Source organism: Pagrus pagrus (assembly GCF_965226575.1).
Source record: "Pagrus pagrus genome assembly, chromosome: 16".
Taxonomy (NCBI): Eukaryota; Metazoa; Chordata; class Actinopteri; order Spariformes; family Sparidae; genus Pagrus; species Pagrus pagrus.
The window spans coordinates 12,256,779-12,275,234 of record NC_140200.1 but is presented as its reverse complement, the minus strand read 5'-3'; the positions used below and the strand labels follow the sequence as shown (position 1 = coordinate 12,275,234).

At 42.3% G+C, this 18,456-nt stretch overlaps 1 protein-coding gene across 7 annotated transcripts in view; it reads left to right on the top strand.

Moving 5' to 3' along the window:
• Positions 1 to 18,456, top strand: part of utrn (utrophin) — a 193,823-nt gene that overhangs the window by 33,769 nt on the left and 141,598 nt on the right. For 6 of the 7 annotated variants that reach the window (XM_084377236.1, XM_084377238.1, XM_084377239.1 and 3 more), the window contains 29 exons: positions 4 to 154; positions 480 to 599; positions 796 to 897; positions 1,246 to 1,353; positions 1,463 to 1,642; positions 1,771 to 1,934; positions 2,028 to 2,151; positions 2,249 to 2,336; positions 3,022 to 3,266; positions 3,999 to 4,167; positions 5,380 to 5,495; positions 8,742 to 8,879; positions 8,982 to 9,095; positions 9,231 to 9,386; positions 9,503 to 9,673; positions 9,779 to 9,970; positions 10,746 to 10,880; positions 12,497 to 12,646; positions 13,124 to 13,285; positions 13,670 to 13,801; positions 14,160 to 14,333; positions 14,539 to 14,694; positions 14,812 to 14,982; positions 15,298 to 15,477; positions 16,224 to 16,352; positions 16,991 to 17,161; positions 17,301 to 17,381; positions 17,504 to 17,659; positions 18,271 to 18,408. In XM_084377236.1, coding sequence (XP_084233362.1) covers positions 4 to 154; positions 480 to 599; positions 796 to 897; positions 1,246 to 1,353; positions 1,463 to 1,642; positions 1,771 to 1,934; positions 2,028 to 2,151; positions 2,249 to 2,336; positions 3,022 to 3,266; positions 3,999 to 4,167; positions 5,380 to 5,495; positions 8,742 to 8,879; positions 8,982 to 9,095; positions 9,231 to 9,386; positions 9,503 to 9,673; positions 9,779 to 9,970; positions 10,746 to 10,880; positions 12,497 to 12,646; positions 13,124 to 13,285; positions 13,670 to 13,801; positions 14,160 to 14,333; positions 14,539 to 14,694; positions 14,812 to 14,982; positions 15,298 to 15,477; positions 16,224 to 16,352; positions 16,991 to 17,161; positions 17,301 to 17,381; positions 17,504 to 17,659; positions 18,271 to 18,408 — 4,273 coding nt within the window. The remainder of the gene's footprint in view (positions 1 to 3; positions 155 to 479; positions 600 to 795; positions 898 to 1,245; positions 1,354 to 1,462; positions 1,643 to 1,770; positions 1,935 to 2,027; positions 2,152 to 2,248; positions 2,337 to 3,021; positions 3,267 to 3,998; positions 4,168 to 5,379; positions 5,496 to 8,741; positions 8,880 to 8,981; positions 9,096 to 9,230; positions 9,387 to 9,502; positions 9,674 to 9,778; positions 9,971 to 10,745; positions 10,881 to 12,496; positions 12,647 to 13,123; positions 13,286 to 13,669; positions 13,802 to 14,159; positions 14,334 to 14,538; positions 14,695 to 14,811; positions 14,983 to 15,297; positions 15,478 to 16,223; positions 16,353 to 16,990; positions 17,162 to 17,300; positions 17,382 to 17,503; positions 17,660 to 18,270; positions 18,409 to 18,456) is intronic. The other variant, XM_084377235.1, reaches the window with a different exon arrangement.

The window sequence follows — 18,456 nt, the reverse complement described above, 5'->3', positions numbered from 1 at the left end:
CAGGCTCCACGAAGTCCTGATGGATCTTCAGCAGCAGCAGCTACAGCAACTTTCTGATTGGCTCACACAAACGGAGGAGCGAATCAGAAACATAGAGACAGAACCTCCAGCCAAAGACGTGGAGATCTACAAAGAACAGATAGAGCAGCACAAAGTAAATCCCATTCAGTGCTTATCTTGCATGAATCTATGAACTGATGGTTGATTTAAGGAGAGGATAGCAGAATATAAAAAATATTCTTGTCTATGGACGACTGTTTCCAGTATTTATCCGTTAATTTATAACTGCCACAGCCTCACTATGCTGCTCTTGTCCTAAATCAGACATGTCTTGTGATTGCATTGTCACATGTTTGATCCCGCACTTTAATGACTCATGCACCGTCTCCCTGGTGTCACCATAAAGCTGTGTAGCCTCTCTGCCAGCTCTGTTAATGGGTAATGTGTGACAGTGCTGAATTCACCACTTCCCCTTTCAGGAGCTTCAGAATGACCTGGAGGCAGAGCAGGTGAAGGTCAACTCTCTAACACACATGGTGGTCGTTGTGGATGAGAACAGTGGTGAGAGCGCCACCGCTGCCCTGGAGGAGCAACTACAAGTACGTATTTTACTCAACTTCTTGCTTTCAGAACTTCATCCAAAAACGCTGCCGATGTGCTGTAGAGGAACATGATTTTTTTTTTATAGATGACCATGCTGTAAAGGGTTTTTGTCATGGCCATTAACTTTTCTAAATGTTTCCTTTGCTTCTGAGAAGACTTTGCATTAATGTTTGTCTCTACCCTGCATTCAAGACTTTGGGTGAGCGCTGGGCGGCTGTGTGCCGCTGGACTGAGGAGAGGTGGCACAAGCTGCAGGAAGTCTTCATGGTGTGGCAACAGCTTCTTTCGGACCAGGTGTGACATTTAGTATACCCACTCGTATGCAGCCTTCATTCATACCAATGTGTGCCCTCTTTTTACTTTCTTACATATGCCTTACTCTCACTTAATTAGAAGTCCAACTATAATCATTAGGACCAATGAAGCTTTCATTTCTATTATTTACATCAAGAAGGCATCCTACAATTCTTACGTGATCCTAAAAATGCTTTTGTTCTAGGTGGAAATGTGTCTCGTTTTGAATTTAGGTATCAACCTGGTTGCTGAATTCAGAACTTAGAATATTTGTACCCATGTTAACTAGGCTTCAGGACAATAAGACTCTGTTTGTAGGTTAATCCTTTTTTCCCACCCCTTCTGTAGAGTCTGTTCAGAGCGTGGTTGGCAGAAAAAGAGGAGGCCTTGAGTGAAGTACAGACCAGCAACTTTAAAGACCCAAGTGAAATGAATACTAATGTGCGCCGATTAGCAGTGAGTAGTCTGCCAAGTCTTTGTAGTTGCCATGCTGCCGCTGCAGAAACTTTAACACCTAATTACCTCTAATTTGTGACATTTTTTTTTTGTCATTTCAATCACGTAGATTTTGAAGGAAGAATTGGAAAAGAAGAGGAGGACTCTCGACCAACTGTCTGATGCAGGACAGGATGTGATATCGTTGATGCGGAGCCCCGAGGCGGGAGCCAAGATCGAGGCAGACACAGAGGAGCTGGCACATAGATGGGACAACCTGGTGCAGAAGCTGGAGGACTGCTCCTTCCAGGTGTGTGTTGGTTTCTCGTCCATTCTTTGCATTCATGGTTTCCCTGCTTACTGTACTTCACAAATGTCACAGTGATTGTTTGGTTGATTTATGTCCCTTTCTCACTGTTGCTCAATCTCGCTGCTAAGGTAATGGAGGCTGTGACGGATGCTGGGATGACTCAGGTGGAAGAGCAGGTGGTCGTGGATACAGTTGCTGTATCTGCGGCTGCTGCGATGGCTGACCAGGATTTGACCCCACCTGCTCCCCCTAAAAAACGACTGGTGGAGACGGACGCAGAAGTCAGACGATTGTAAGAACTTGGACACGCATTAATAAAATTAAAATGGAATAAAAAGGCACACAATAACACACCAATGCACACACTGTGTTCTGTGTTGTGCAGGTTTGAAAATAAGCTTTCTGACCTCCTGAGTTGGATTAAAACATGGAGGACGTCCGCTCAGGCACTGGCCTCTACACACCCTGAGACCACCCCTGGCACACCAGACCTGCAGGAGAAACTAAAGGTAAACCTGCTGGATAAAAAGCAAACGTAATCAACTTAAAGTAACAGCATATGTAATGAAGATCACACCTTAAATATGTGTCGACTGATGTCTGTAGGGTTTGGAGGTGGACCTCACGGCAAAGGAAGCCACAATTAGTCAAGTGGTCCAGGAGGGACGGGGCTTGATGGACCAGCTGGAGAGAGGTATGAAGGAAAGAGTAGAATGTCCTTGCTCATTGACACTGATATTGGGGCATTATTAAACAGAATATAGCAAGAAACTGGCTCATATTTAAAGTTTTTTTAAAAGCTTACAACTACTAACTGTGAAAGAAATCTTCCATTTCCTTGTTAAATTGTGTTCATCTTGTAAGATTTTTATTACTTTTCCACAGCTGCTTGGTATTTTCTGGGTATTTACAAGCCTCCATTTTTTTTTATCGTCATTCAGTTTTAGATGCCAGTAATCTTAGCGTGTGTTTGTGTGTGTGTTTGTGGACAGAGTGGTAAAAATCTGTCAGCCTGCAGGGTTGCTGACTTCATATATCCCGCTCAGTGAAATGAAGAGGCACTCAGGGTTTTTATGTGTTTACACTGTTGTGGAGGCAGTGAGGTGTAGTGGAGCAGCACTGCTAAGTTGGAGCAGATTTGTTTAAGACCAAACTTTCTATTGAGCTCAACTTGTTTTATTCCCTTATATCTGCTGTTCTCTCATCCGTATTGTCTGTTTTCCAATTTATTTGTCCACAAGTGTTTTTCCACTCACTACAGTCTCCTTCTCTTACCAAAAACTCACAACACAGGCTGTGTCTAAATTCAGACTAAAAGGTCTACTTAATCATTTGTTTAGCCCATTTGATTTGAGCCTTTACATGTGTTGTTTCTGTAGAGGGAGTGTGCGTGGACTCGGTGAGAGCAGACATAGATCTGATCCAAACTGAGTGGGATGTTTGCGCGAGGGAGCTGCAGGCAGCCGGCGAGCGAGTGCACACCCAGAGCCGGGTCAGAGCGGTGTCTGCAGAGCTGGCGGACCTGAACAAAGCGTTGGAGGAGCAGGACCGGTGGCTGGACTCCACCTCGACTGTAGAAAAGTGCGACGAGGCCGAGCTCAGGAGCCTGAGCGGGGAATGTCAGGTAAGAGTCTCCGTCCACATTCACCCCGATCTGATCTCTTGAATTTAGCTCACACAGTTGAATTTAAAAGACAGTCATAGATCAAAAAAATCGTCAAGATAAGTTACTAGGTGACTTAAATGCTTGTAAAGTCAGAGAATTCGGTGTACAGAGTAAGACGGATAAAACCCTTCCTGTTGTTTACTAAAGTGTGAAGTTAAGAATTTGAGACTAATTCAATCTGAGCAGTAAGGGAAAACCTGTCAGTGGAAAGCATGACTCCATCCTGTAACCCATGGATTTCCCATCAAACTAACTTATTGTTGCAGTGGGTGTTGCAGGTTTCCCTCATTTTTTGTACAGGAAAATAAATGTAAAAGCTTGAATTCTTTAAGATGACACTTACTGTGCTTCATGGTACAAAATAAATAAAATACGGGGGGTGGGGGCGTAATAATCCACTTCATACTTATGTAGGCTTGCAAACAGAGTGGTTAAAGAGAGGGTGTAGGGGGTGGTTGGAGAAGGGTTGAATGTAATGGTCAAGAAAATATTGTTCCTCAGATGTTGCCGGCTCATTTTCAAGTCAAGGGAATTAACTCCATGTTTCCCCTTTTTTTTTTTAGATGTACACAAGCAATTTCTTTTGTTGAATTATCCTTGATCAGTGCTCCAATCAGAGGTAACATAAATATCATAACTCCTTATTTCATACAAATTACTGAACTTCCACCTTCCTCTTGTGTTCTTCAGTCCCGACTTGTCCAGGTCACTGCCTTGAGTCCACGATTGGAGCAGCTTTCTGCAGAGACAGGGTCACTGGGAGCCGTGCCCTCTCTGAAAGACAACATGGTGGTGGTATCAGCACATCACGCCTCCACACTGCAGCGGCTACAGAGCAGAGAGCAGGAGGTCAACAAAGGTACTTTTGTTCAGCGATATTAGAATAACTTGTTAAATCAGTGCAGAGGAAACTTCCTCCCAAACTCATCTGAGCAGATTCCTCGGCTTTAACAGTACCATATGCTTTTCAGTGGACCTGACAGCCTTGAGTCATCCTTCTATTTCAGAGCGCTGCAGGACAGGACATTTAAGTCTTCCTTAAAACAAAGGCCAATTTCTCTCTCCCTGCTCTTGGCTCAAAGCTTTCAGGTTTATAGACTGAAAGAGTGATAGCCAAGATCATCGGAGCTCAGTCCCACAGGGGTTGTGTAAATTTGACTTCAGTTTTTTATACGAATCCTTGGCCAGCCACAAGTAATAGATGATGCCCTTATATGGCCTCCAAAAGCTCACAGATGCGTGCGTGTATACGTGAGCAATTGAGTGTCAGATCATACCGTTGTGCCAGCTCCATCTCTACCTGAGGACGTGACTTGGACCTGATGCGGTCTTGAAAATCAGTCACCGTTTTACCTCTGGAATTTACACGCACTCCTCCTGGCCAAACGAGTCTGTAAAGAGAGAATGCTCTTCTCCACGCCTGACCATAGGTGTGTGTGTGTTATGTGTGTGCACGTGTCTGACTTCTTGGGCTTTTTATGACTCTAAGGTTTTGGATGTGAGCCAAGGAAAACCATTTTGTTTCTGCTTGAGGGCAGTTTGCCTCTCGCTGGGGCCTCTCTCCCCCCTCCTCTCCTCAGTTACGCTGTGTCTCTGCTCTTTGTGTGTATAAACATAGCCAGGTTATGTAAGCATTAAATCACCTGGTAATTAAAATGCTGACAGAGAAGGAGAAGAGACGAGAGACAGTCGAGGAGTAAAGAAATTCTAATATTTTATATCAATTAGGTTGAAGTAGTCACAAATGGGCACTACTTAACTTAAGTTATTCATTTAATCACTGCTGCATTAGGGGGAGATCGCAAATTTGTGATTTTATTGTGTGTTTCTAGAATTCATCTGGAATGATTGGCATTTATGAGTTGGTTAGAAGGGCACAACTAAACTTAGTTTGAGAAATTGGCTGTCAAACATCTGGGATCCTCTTGCAGCATGGAAAACACACACATACTCAGATGGGGAAATCCCAGACCAGCTCACTGCCCCCTTGTGGTTGTAAACCTGATGCAAAAGTTCTGAAACCTCAACTTTATAAACTCTTTCCTCCCCCCTCCTCCTTGTCTCATTTCAGCTTTGGCTGACCAGATGTTACCGAGCCCGGTGGAAGGTCTAGAGGCCAGGCTGGCCACTCTAAGAGAAGGAATAGTAGACATCCCTACTGCTGAGGGGGCAGTGGACCGGGCGCAGGTGAGTTGTGTCTCATGTGAGAACCCTGAGTGAAAATCACAGTGAACATCACAAGTCAGACAACCAGGAACCAAAAACTTTGCAACATGTAAATATTTTGGAAATTGGTGCTACATGACCACAGAGAACAGAGAAAATCTACAACAACCAGAATACACTGCGCCGTATGATACCAATAAATGCTCCAGCTGGTGGATGACATACTGCAGGTTGGTTTTGGCTTTGTTTTGGGTTGTTTGTTGTCAGGCAGGAAAAAATTGGCGGCCTGGACACAAATATTCTTGTATTACAGCTAAACAGTGCATTAAAATATATTTCTGAAAAAAATTGTGGCGTAAAATAGGCAATGCAGTGACAGATCTCGACCAACCCCTTGAGCCAACAGTTTTTTTTCTGGGATGGTGATCACAAGTCATGTCTGTTAATCAGATCATGGCAAACAAACAAATCTTGACATCAAACCCATGAAGATTAGGGCTAGGGGGAAGGGCTGGACTGGGCGTTGAAGAGTTCGCTACGATTGGATGATTGTGTTGCCATCTTAGGAAAAAACATTCCACGTCTGTGGAGGCGTGCCTTCATTCATTCAAATGCGGAAGTACAGTCTGAAGTGTGAAACATGTCATCCAACTTTTGCTGGCAAATGAGCAGGGGGAGGTTAAATATTGTTGATTGTATATACTACACACAATGAAATGATACAAAACTGGTTGAAAATATAAATACTGCAGAGGGCATCGCCTGATGAGTGTCTAGTGCGGAAACATCAAATACATGCATTTCTGCAAGTTGAACGGGTCTACTTGTCCCTCTCCTACACACCTGGCTCATGAAATAGATGTGCAAAGTATTTTTTCTGCTGTGAAAATATAAACATAAAATAGGCGAGACAGTAGCTGATAACACGTGCCCTGTGACCTCTGAGCTAAAAGGATTTCATTCTCAACAGTGGCTTTGTTTGTGTCTGTGTCTCTCTGCTTGTATGTATATCAGAGTGAGTGTTAATCTCTGTCTGCTGTCAGTTTTTCTTTTCAAGCACACAATAGGCCCCTTTATCAGCCAGTCACTTCCCTCTGCACTGTATCAAACCTCTGTGTAGAAGGTAAAGGGTGTGTGTGGGGGTGTGTGTGTGTGTTTTGGTATGCAGCTTTCTGATGTATGTGTTGTTGTGTTTGGTGTGTGTTACTGTGTGCGTTTGTCTCCTCCTCCATCCTTCGATGGAATGCGGCTCAGTCCGAGCTCTTGTTATCGTGTCAGATAGGGCATGGTGCCGGGGAGGGGGGCGGGGACATGGCACATTCTGGGCAGCGTGCCCGTGCGTGCAGCATGGAGCTCTAAACAGCTCCGTGTGGAGCCGCTTAACCAGTCAGTCCGCCTGACAACCATCACATACAGTCCCATGACAACATCTCTGAGTCCAGTTGGTCTAATGATGAGAATGTGATGGTCATCTGATTGACTCACTATTATTTCCTCATATTTAAATTGATTCATCTTTGACAAGATTTATTTCCTCAGTGCTTTAATTTGTCCTACATTGTTTTTACATTCCTGCACATCATATATATCTTATATATGGGGATTACATAATTGAAGGTATCCTCTAGAGGTTTCGACCACTCGTAGCGCTATTGAGCAATGTGACACCAGTGATATGATGCCCATTCATGCTGACTTTTTGATACTATATCACTAGCAAACAGTAGCAAAACAAACACATTTATCATACCACATTCATGTCTCCTCAGTGTTATTGTAATTACCAGTTTCCAGCCAGTAGCATTCATGTCAACATCCTCGTTGTAATTACAAGAGGGAAATCTGGGAGTGCCTGAAAACCAAACAAACATGGATCCCTCTTGTCTACCAAAGTCCGTTGTTCAAGATGATTAATCGCAAATATAATGGTAATTTTTGTTATGTTGTCAGTGCACAGTAGGTTTAACCCTCACACCACAACTTTGCAGTCACACATAGTAATATCAGCATAGGAATCTTTCCCATCTGAACCATCCTACTCCTATGACATGAAAGCTACATGAGGCTGTAAACATACATTACACATAATTTTGTTTTTGCAGAGGAACACATAAGCATATTTGTTCACAAAAAAGTCCCCTGTGTATTTGTATTAAATACTGTTTTTATCATGAAAGTACTTTTAAAGGGCACAAAATGGTTAGGCAATATAACGGTATGTGCTGTGCAACGGTAGAAGTGTGTCCACTGGTAGAGAATTGGCAATACTGTATCCGGTGCAGCTTTGTTATGACTATCATGAGTAAATGGTACAATTAACGTTAATTAAACTACAGATTACAGTTATTTTGCTGTTAACAAACAATGATTTATAAACCATTTATTAAGCAATTGTTGGTTGCAACTGATGTTTATTATCCTTTACCAATACTTAATAAACAGTTTATAAAGCATTTCACTGTTTGTTAACAGTGAAATACCAGTTAGACTAAAGTTTCGTTAGCTCTAATTTGACCATTTAGCAATGTTTGTTATTATAAAGTGCATGCAGCAAATCATGACTGCATTCTTGCATGATCTCATAAATCTAGCTGCCTCGCAGGGTAACTTGATTTTGGCAGCGGGATGCTTACCATGTTCTCATGTGACCTGAGAGCGACAATTGGTGACACGCCTAAGATGGTTTGCCAAACGCTGCAGAGGTAGAGTGACAAGAAAACATGGAAGAGGAGACATTTGCAAATGTCGAGTCATTGAAACCCACCCAAGATGAGGGAGAAGAACTTGTTAGGAAAAGGGTGGTTTAAGCTGTTGTTTGTTTGTATAGACATTTCAAATAGAAGAAGAAAATAATCAAATGTGATGAAGTACGGTGCAATTGAATTTACAGAACAATTACTCTTTTGTGATATACAACGTTCCCCCGATGTGATTGAAGATCTTGGCCATATTGCCCAACACGAGGGCACAGTGATTTGGGAAAACGAGGGATCAGTTGTTTTAAAATGGACATGGCATCCACAAATGTTTACAGAACTTTTTTCTCAGATAATGACACCTCAGTTAGTCTCTATTAGATTTGGGATCTCATATCTTCTTCTCCCCAAGAGGATGACTCACTGTTAAACATTGTTATTGTTATTATCAGGGACTAATTTTCTCATGGCAGAGTCCCTTCACAGGCAATGAGAGGTTCCCATGGTTACCCATTACTTACACACACAGCTTGAACACGTCATTTTAAGCCTGAACTCTTTTTCACCTCAGGGCCTGTGTCTAGAGATTGAGCAAACACAGCAAGCCTCCGATCCCGCGGAACTGCAACGATGGAGTCAACTCTCCTCCAGGGCGCGTGAAGAGCTGGGCACGCTGCAGTGCATCCTGGGTAGCATGAAGGACAATCAGGTAAAGTAGCTGTAGTTAGCGATTAAGAAAATCCTACAATTGTAAACGTTGTCCTTACTGTTTAAAATATTGATGTTTTTAATTGAATGTTGATTTAATTAGGTGCGTTTGGTGGAAGTGGGACGTTGGTTGGATGCGGTTCAGGAAGTGTTGTCTCGTGATTCCACGGGATTGGGCGACAAGGAGAGTCTACAGGAAGAGCTTAACCAGTGCAAGGTAAGACATTAATGCAAGAAGTAAAAAAAAGGTTGTTATATTACTATAAGATAACGTAGATTGACATTCTAATAAGGTGGAATCCATGTGTAAGTATTATTCTTATCTTTTCTCTTTCCTCTGTCTGCTAACAAGGAGTATGTGAATGAGATGGAGTCAGTGGAAGGTTCATTGAAGCAGATGGGAGAGAACGTTGGTGCTATCCAGGCAGCTGCAGTCCCAGGACTGGACAAGTGGGGGCAGGATAAGTTGGAGGAGTGCCGGGGCAGATGGGACACACTCAGCAAACAGGTGAGTACTTTTCTCTGTTTGTACTGTGTGATGTTATGTCTCGTTATGTCTTCGATTTTAGGCAACAGCAACTGTTTGTTCCACTTCCAAACCTGCTGTCACATTATTCTCTCCAGCTGCTGAGCCATCAGGAGCGTGTGGCAGAGAGTCGAGAGAGGCAGGTGAATCTGAGGAAGGACTTGGCGGAGATGCAGGAGTGGATGGCTCAGGTCGATGAGGAGTTTCTAATGAGGGACTTTGAATACAAGAGTCCTGAGGAACTGGAAGCGTCGCTGGAGGAGATGAAGGTAACTTAAAATCTAAAAAAAAAACTAAAATCTTTGATGCGTAAAATGATCTTTGGTCTAACTTTCTTATTCTGTTGCTGTCGGCGTCGTCCTCATCTCTCACAGAGGGCTAAAGAGGATGTGCTACAGAAGGAGGTGAAGGTGAAGATCCTGAAAGACAGCATCAATTTGCTGGTGTCCACAACATCGCCCCCTCGTGGAGGCAGCGGACAGGAGCTGACCTCAGAGCTGGAGGGGGTGCTCGCCAACTACCACAAGCTCTGTGACCGCTTCAAGAGCAAGTGTCACACTCTGGAGGTAATGTGTGTGGATGTGTGGTCCCTCTGTGTTGGAGAAGATCAAGTTTTTCATTTGTTTCAAATAAAAAGATTTGATGTCCGAGTTGTTCTGGCCTCAGTTAAAAGAAGCGCTTGATGATAGTAAATTTAAGTTGGCATTGAGTTTAAGGTTATAGTCTTTCACCTTAAAAAGCTGCCTTGACATTTATTCTTATAAATATAGTTCATAATTGTATTCATGAATGGCCCAGTTTGTGTAGAGATGCAACTCCTCTGTTTCAGCAATGAAATGACATGTTGGTTTATGTGTTGTGTCATTTCGTGAGCTTCATTTTGTAAATTTTAATGCGAAGAATGAGAGAAGCTGGATGGGCACAGATGATTCTTGTTTTCAGAGCTAATCTGTGAGTGTAAACACAGTTTGCGGGCACTGCTTTTGATTATCATCCGCCAGACTCTGCAGGGTTAAAGGTCAGACGAGTCACTGAGTTTTGCTTATGCTCATGTATACTCTGTGCCTTTAGTCCATTAGTCACCATCCCCTCTTTGTCCTTTTGTTCTACAGTTTAAACTGAGTTAACTTCAGGAGGTTTTTTTTTGTAGAGATGCCCCACAGTGGAGTTTTTTTTCTGTACTGTCATTTAAGGTTGTAAAAGAGGGCATACTTAAGAGAGCTGTCACTTTATAGTAGTGTATAGGAGCATATTTTTTTCTGTGGTTGTGCTCAACTGTCTTTGCATTTTTTTGACTGTGTGTCTGTGTGTTTCTTTTGTGTGTTGGGGTATACTCTGTAGGAGGTCTGGTCCTGTTGGATGGAGCTGCTTCAGTACCTGGATATGGAGCAGGGTTGGCTCAACACTCTTGGGGAGAAGGTCCAAGCTACTGACAACCTACCAGAGAGCACTGAGGCCGTCAATGAAGCTCTGGAGGTACAAATGCAAACACACACACTTACAGTAGTCATATTTAATTAATCAGTCAATCTCATACTTGCTGCTTTTCTTCTGTTAATTCCCCTAATATTTAAAAAGACAAGATTAAGGTTTTGTAAAAAGGTATTTTTCTTACGGTCAAAGTAATCATGGATGTCTCACTATGTTCTGGTCTGTGGGTCTCAAATAACATTAATAGTGTCACTTTGCATGTCTCGCCAAACGTTTGCCCGATCCCACATGTGATCACAAGCCACTGCTTTTTACCAAACATCAAATATATAACAATTCATCTTCTGTTAACACATTAATAAAATCAAAAAAATATAAAAACATGATAATGTTCTATGTACATTTACATAATTTCAGGTGCTGCATGTTTATGTGCAACATTTCACAATGTGTACCTGCATAGAAAATGCTGAATTACTTTTGGAAACACTTGCACAAATGCACATATTCATCCCCCATGTCTGCAGGCACATGTCAACAGAAAGTGAGAAAGAAGCCTGATGAATCTTTGTACTCACTTATTGTGGAAATGAGTTACTTCATAAATATTAATGAATGATATTAATACATTTTTTTAGTTAGACCAGCCAACCTGAATTTAGTCAGCTCAAATAAAATCAATCAACATGCTCTCAAAGATTAAAGATGTCCATTCATTGTAAGCAGGATACATTTTAAGTTTCATAAACCAAACCATCCATTTAATATTCTGTCTCTGCTAATAACCTAATTGCCTTTGAATTTGTCTTCCAAATTTCTCCTGCTTTGTCTTGCTCTGTTGCTATATCTGCAGACCGCCTGCAGCACGACTGTCAAACTCACTTTAATCACACTGCTGCTTCTGTAACATTGCATAGTGATGAAGGAAATTGAAGACCCTTGAAGACAACCCTCATCCTCTTTGTCCTTATGTGTTTTTGGCTGTTACTTTTTTTTTCTCTTTCTCTCCCCCTCCATTCTTCTCAACCTCCCTCTCTCAACCCTCACCCTCCCCATTCTCCCAGTTAACTAATCAGACTCACCCCTCTGGAGGCAGGTTGTCTCTCTCTCTCTCTCTCTCTCTTTCTCTCTTTCTCTCTCTCTCTCTCTTTCTCTTTCTCTCTGTCTATCCATTAACCCCCAGGATGGAAAGCATATTTAATGACCCCACGTAAACAGTGACCGCTGGATCCAAACAAGTCCCGTCCCTCGACAAGCTCCTCTCTCACTCGTCTCTCATTTCTCGCTCAGTTATCATCTTTTTTCCGTGTGCCTCCATCTGACACACCCAACTTAGCAATTTCTGCATCTGCACTCCATCTGTTTGCTCAGCTAGTTATTTCTTTCTCATCTTTCACACACATACACACTCATGCACTTTTACCTTTTTAGCTCCTAAAGTGGTAACATTTATCTTGGTCAATGTTTTCTCTCATTCTGGCTCTTTTTATAGCTTCTGTGGCAAATGTTTTGAACTGAGAAGCAGTTTTGCTTTCTGGATCTTTGTTGTGGCTTTATCAATTTGTCTTCTAGGAATTTCACAACTTCCTTTCCTTCCCTTTTTTGCTCGATTCTTTGCTCATAAATTCACCCTTTTCTTCATCTTTCCATCTCACCACCAGTCTTTGGAGAGTGCGCTTCGTCACCCCGGGGACAACCGGACGCAAATCAGAGAGCTGGGTCAGACGCTGATAGACGGGGGCATACTGGACGAACTCATTAGCGAAAAACTAGAGGCCTTCAACTCCCGTTACGAGCAGCTCAACCACCAGGTCAGGCCCTTGTCTTTGTGTGTAAGCAAATGTGGGATGTGTGTGTGTGTGTGTGTGTGTGGAAAAAAGGCATGCATGCGTGGTATGTTGGGATTTCTTCTTCAGTAAATTAGGATCTATGCATCTTGTTTTACTGTAGTAATTTATATTTGATTATATAATTGACAAAAATGGCATTTTAACCAAATGTATCCGTACGCTGCCACTGGTTAGCACAAGTATTATTTAATTATTTTACACTTAATTCACGGTATATTTATATGCATCTTTTAGCATTTGGTGTTCTCTTTGTATTATCACGTCAAGAACAACAAAAAAAGATGGCCATTTATATTCCCGAGTATAACAGTGAATAATTGATTATACCAGCTGTTATACTGAGTCTTTTCCAACTACAGTTTTAAGACACAAACTTCCCCTTTGTTGCTTTAATCTGGATTATCAGAATATTGACATCCTTGACTTGATGTCCTCCAGGCGGTGAACAAGCAGATCAGCCTTGAGCAGCAGCTGCAGAGTCTGAAGGAGAATGAACACGCGCTCCAAACGCTGCAGGAGTCTCTGAGCCAGCTGGACCACACGCTCACCTCCTACCTCACTGACCGCATCGACGCCTTCCAGCTACCGCAAGAGGCACAGGTATAGCACGCATGTGCACAACACACATGCCAGAGGAGTTACTCTAAAGATGTGTAACTTGGGGAAGCACCCACACTTCATGAATCTTCACACAGGCTCATCTCAGTTGTCTGAAGGCTCCCCTTTCACCTTAAGACTGTTGTAACAGTAGTAAAATATTAGTACATAGTAAAAATATAATATACACATAATTGCACATCATGTTCACAGATGATTTGCAGTAAATTCATATTTTTGCATGAAAAAAAAAATTCTTATCTCATTATACATTTGATTGATAAATTCTAAGTAACATAAAACTCGAAAAAGCCCTAATGAATTCATGAACTCAGTAAGTGTAAGAAGGTCTATCTGTATGGGTATTCATTATCACTTTTCTTTCAGACCATCGGGGCAGAGATCGCAGCCCACGAGGTAACAGTGGAGGAGATGAGGAGGAGGAACGTGGCCAACTTGCCTCCCCCCACCACTGATGGCAAAGCTGCTCGAGGTGGGACCATGCTGGACCAGCTGCAGGTAACACTGACTCCTACTGGAGAACATCAGGAACTGCAAGGATCTGATTTTAGACTGGTTTTTCCTTCTGCCACTATTATCAAGACATCAAAATTAAAACTGGAAACACTCTTTCTTTTGTGGAGCACTGATAAGCTAATATGATAATGATTCCAGAATGTATTTCATATTTGATTTAAGGTTATCTGATTAGTTACTAAAATCCAGGATTTATAAAACACTTGTTGTTTAGAAATTGTTTTTCACATATAAACTAGTGGAGAAAAAAAAAAAATCATGGCTGGTAAGAGAACCATGTGTGTTATCTGTCGTGATACAGATGTATAACTTTGCACACCTCTCCCTTCACACACTGCAGAGGAAGCTGAGGGAGATCTCCACTAAGTACCAGCTGTTCCAGAAGCCGGCTAACTTTGAGCAGCGCATGTTGGACTGTAAGAGGGTCCTGGATGCCGCCAAGGCCGAGCTGCACATTCTGGATGTCGGGGATGTGGACCCGGAAAAAATCCAGTCCCACCTCAATGGTTGCATGGTGAGAGCTACAAGTCACACAGATGGTTTATTTTTGCTGATCGCATGAACTGTTCTGTGTGCCCATTAAAAATGTTCAGCAAAATTATTTAAGGATACATAAACAAATATATCTGTCAGCCTAGCTATCCATTTATGCTGACACAAACATAAAAAGTTTATCACAGATTCACCCATAAACTCATTTTCCTTTGTGTGATTTATAGAAACTGTACAAGTTGCTGAGTGAGGTGAAGCTGGAGGTTGAGACGGTGATAAAAACAGGTCGACAGATTGTGCAGAAACAGCAGACAGAGAACCCCAAGGCCATGGACGAACAGCTTACTGCTCTTAAACTGCTCTACAATGACCTGGGGGCACAGGTAACTTCATTTCTAGAACCTTTTTCTATGAAACGCAGCTCATGCTGGATTGTAAGTCACACTCATATTCTCTGAGACCACTTTAAGACACCTTTTTTATTTTCCTTCTCTTTCCAGGTAACGGAGGGCAAGCAGGACCTGGAAAAAGCTCTGTCTCTGTCTCAAAAGTTCCAGAAGGAGAGCGCCGCCCTGCAGGAGTGGCTGACCACCAACGAGGCTCAGCTGCAGCAGAAGAACAGCTGCGGAGACATGCCGGCTGACATCGATGCTGAGATCGCATGGGCTAATGTGAGTCCAAACCTTTCATCAAATCCCTCCAGCAGGATCACATAAATGTTTCTGCTTCTAGCCAGCAGGTGGAGCGGTAGGACAGTATGATGTTCCTGAAATCATGTCTTTCAAACAATAGAGATCAGTTTTAGCAGATGTATGAAAAGAAAAAGTTGAATATATGCTGTATATATGGACCATTCTGGACCATTCTGGGCTGTTGTTTTTGGTTCCTGCTTTATTTTTGATGTACTGTACAATAAATTCTACATGAACCAGATTAACATACTGCATATTATATTGTATATGTGTTTATGTGTGTCCCTCAACCAGGGCCTGTTAAAGGAGTCAGAGCGTCGTAAGGTGGAGCTCTCCAGCCTGATGGAGACCAGCGCAGGTCTGCAGACTCTGGTGGAGGGCAGCGAGGCTCAGCTGGAAGACAAACTCGGTGGCCTAAATGAATCCTGGGGCCGTGTCCGCACCTGGACCGAGGACTGGCTCAGCGCTGTGCTGGTGAGTGCATTTATTTTATACAGTGAGGCTAAATAAATAAAGGAATGCTGTGTTGTTTATTTCATGTTCTCTGAGTAAGTTGTTCCCCCACCTGCTTTAACTTTTTATAGTTATATGCAAAAGCAAGTCTTTCATTTGCATTATTTGCAAGTCAACAAAGGTGAATAAATGAATATTTATCTTAGCTGTGCCTTTTAGCATGCAGTTTTTCTGAGTAATAGGAATTCTTTCAATTAATAATACTTTTATAATACATACCAAATGTGATGGAATAATTTAAGCACTCATGGTGAGTTTTGAATTTCTAAAAAGTTCATTGAATTTGAAATGAGTTTTTCCACAACATCGGAAAGATTATAAGAAATTGCACTACAAGGTTACGTCTTTGAAAGATTTACAGCCCAAATAAAACACTTCCTCATTATCCTTTGTAACTCAACTGATTGCGGTAGCTCGGGAAAGGAACAAACATCAAATCAAGAAGAAAACAAAGAAATGCAAATCACCTCTCCAATACAAATATGTTTACTATTTGAACAAAAGACTAGGAAATGTTTCTTCTCATAATTGCGCACTGCTGCAATTCATGTAAAGGTTGTGGAAACCTCAGAGAATCATAATAAGCCTTTGTTTTAGATTAAGTAAAGCGATGGGGGGAAAACACAGCAGGGCCTTTTTTAACAGTAACTCATGTTTTATTCCCTAATGGGAACACTGAGCTTTTGTTTTCCATCTTATGTGTGCAGAGTCACCAGAATGAAGTGGAAATCTTTGATGAGAACTTGGCTCACATCAGCACCTGGCTCTACCAGACACAGATCCACCTGGACGAGGCTGAGCGTCTCGCCCCGTCAGAGAGGGAAAAGGTGGTGAAGGTGAGGCAGAGGGGGTCGTTATGAAGTTATACACTTATACTTTACTATTTTTCATGTGCTGTAACGTCTGAAAATACGTTAGAATTGGCAGAGCTTAGGCCATGAAGAGCTTAGAAGTATGTAATACTAGTTTAGAATCACTCTCTGGAAGTCAGCGCCTCTGGCAAGGAAAAGCATTCTGCCAGAATCCATTAAGGAAAACCCCCTCCTGTTACCTGGTGCTAAAAAGAGACCTGAATGCTGAAATTCTCATTTGGGTCTGTCTGCTGTTGCAGCTGATTCTTTTTAATGCTTGGTTAAGATTTTAATTTTCGAGAAGCACACATATTTGGATGCTGTTAGGACGCTTTGTCAAAGTGAGAGAATGATGGGAAATACTAGAAGGCTAAATAAGAAAATGAGGAGAAAGTGTCAAATGATTTATCCCGCAATTATATTAAATTCTTAACTCCTCCCTTCCTCTTGTCATGACAACTGAAGGACTGTACTAAATTTCAGCTACCGCCTGCTAACCTTGATCAGTACATGCTGTGCTTTGCTCTCTGGTCTAAACCAAGGTTGCACTGTCATGCTGTCTGAGAGAGAACAAACGATAATGAGATAATAAGATGACCAGATACACTGTGGTCTATCCTCAGCGCATGCTAGAGGAGCTGGAGGACATCAGTCTGCGCGTGGACAACGTGAAGGACCAGGCCATCATCCTGATGACCAGCAGGGGGCCTGCCTGCCGGGATGTGGTGGAGCCCAAACTGGCTGAGCTCAACTGCAACTTTGACAAAGTCTCCCAACACATCAGAACTGCTCAGGTACTGTACGCTCATTATCACTTTTACTAATTTGGATTTAGAGTGGATTTAAATCTAGAAAAGTTCAAATTCATAAATACATAGCACATTATATAGTCTGAACAGTCACTTCATCTGTTTCTTGTCTTTTTGCATTCAGATGATGGCCAGTCTGGAGACGGGCAGTATTGACCTGAACCAGCAGGTATCTCAGCAGGTACAAGAAACAGCAGTACAAGCTGTGAGGACAATTTAATCACATCTTGAAGCAAATTTGTGTCAATCTCTGTGGGCGTGCAGTCACATAATTGAATTTGATTGTACCTATTTTGACCTGAGGTGTGTTTGTGTCTGTCTCATCAGATAATTCAAAGCCAGGAGATCAGAGCAGAGAGTCAGAGTCGCCCTGCTGAGGCTCTCTTCCTCAGTGAGGTGAAGGAGTTTCAGGCAGAGCTCCAGGACACACTGAAGGCTCTGCAGCAGCAGCAGGACCCAGCTAACCTCCTGGATGATGACAAGGTACAAAAGGCCACCTGTCAGTTTCTTCTAATTGCAGCATTTCCATTTAAAACTCTCAAAGAACAGTACTCATGATGATGATGATGGTGATTGATGATTATAGTTATTATGTACACATACACATTATTTAAATAGAGCCCCAAACTGCGTTGTATTGTATTGCAGATAGAGAGAAATAGGCACTCTGTCCATTGTTTGGTAAGGTGAGGTATCTCTCGCAATTTTACAGAGAAACACACGTAAAATTGCCCCAGGTTGCTTATTCTCTTATTAAAGCTTTATGCAATTTATACAGAGCTACAGGCTATATAAAGCTGCCACCTGATAAGACAAGCTTTGAATTGGCATTTCAAGGCCTAACAAGTCTGGAATTCGAGCTGCGTTATCAAGGTTTTATGACATTAAACACACTGACTGAACAAACTTCACCAGTCCAAAGCAAGGTCAGTGAGCAAGTCAGGAAGTTCGTATTGTGTTTATTCTCCTGAGAAGTGTCTAAAGCCTCTCCTCTTTCAACAACTTGTTGCTTGTTTAGCAAATGAGCAACTTGCAGCTTATGTCGGTTACTGTGTGTTAAAGTTTAAAAAAATCGATCACGTCTTCTGCACCAGATGGATGAGGAGAAAGCCGGCGTGGAAGACTTGCTGAGAAGAGGAGAAGAACTGCTGCAGCAAACTTCAGACGAGGGTCAGAGGGAGGAGTTGAGACTTCTGCTGTTCCGACTTCAGAGCCAATACTCTGCGCACAGGGTGAGATGCAAAAAAAACCACGTCTTCCTGAAGCACGGGCCTGTATGG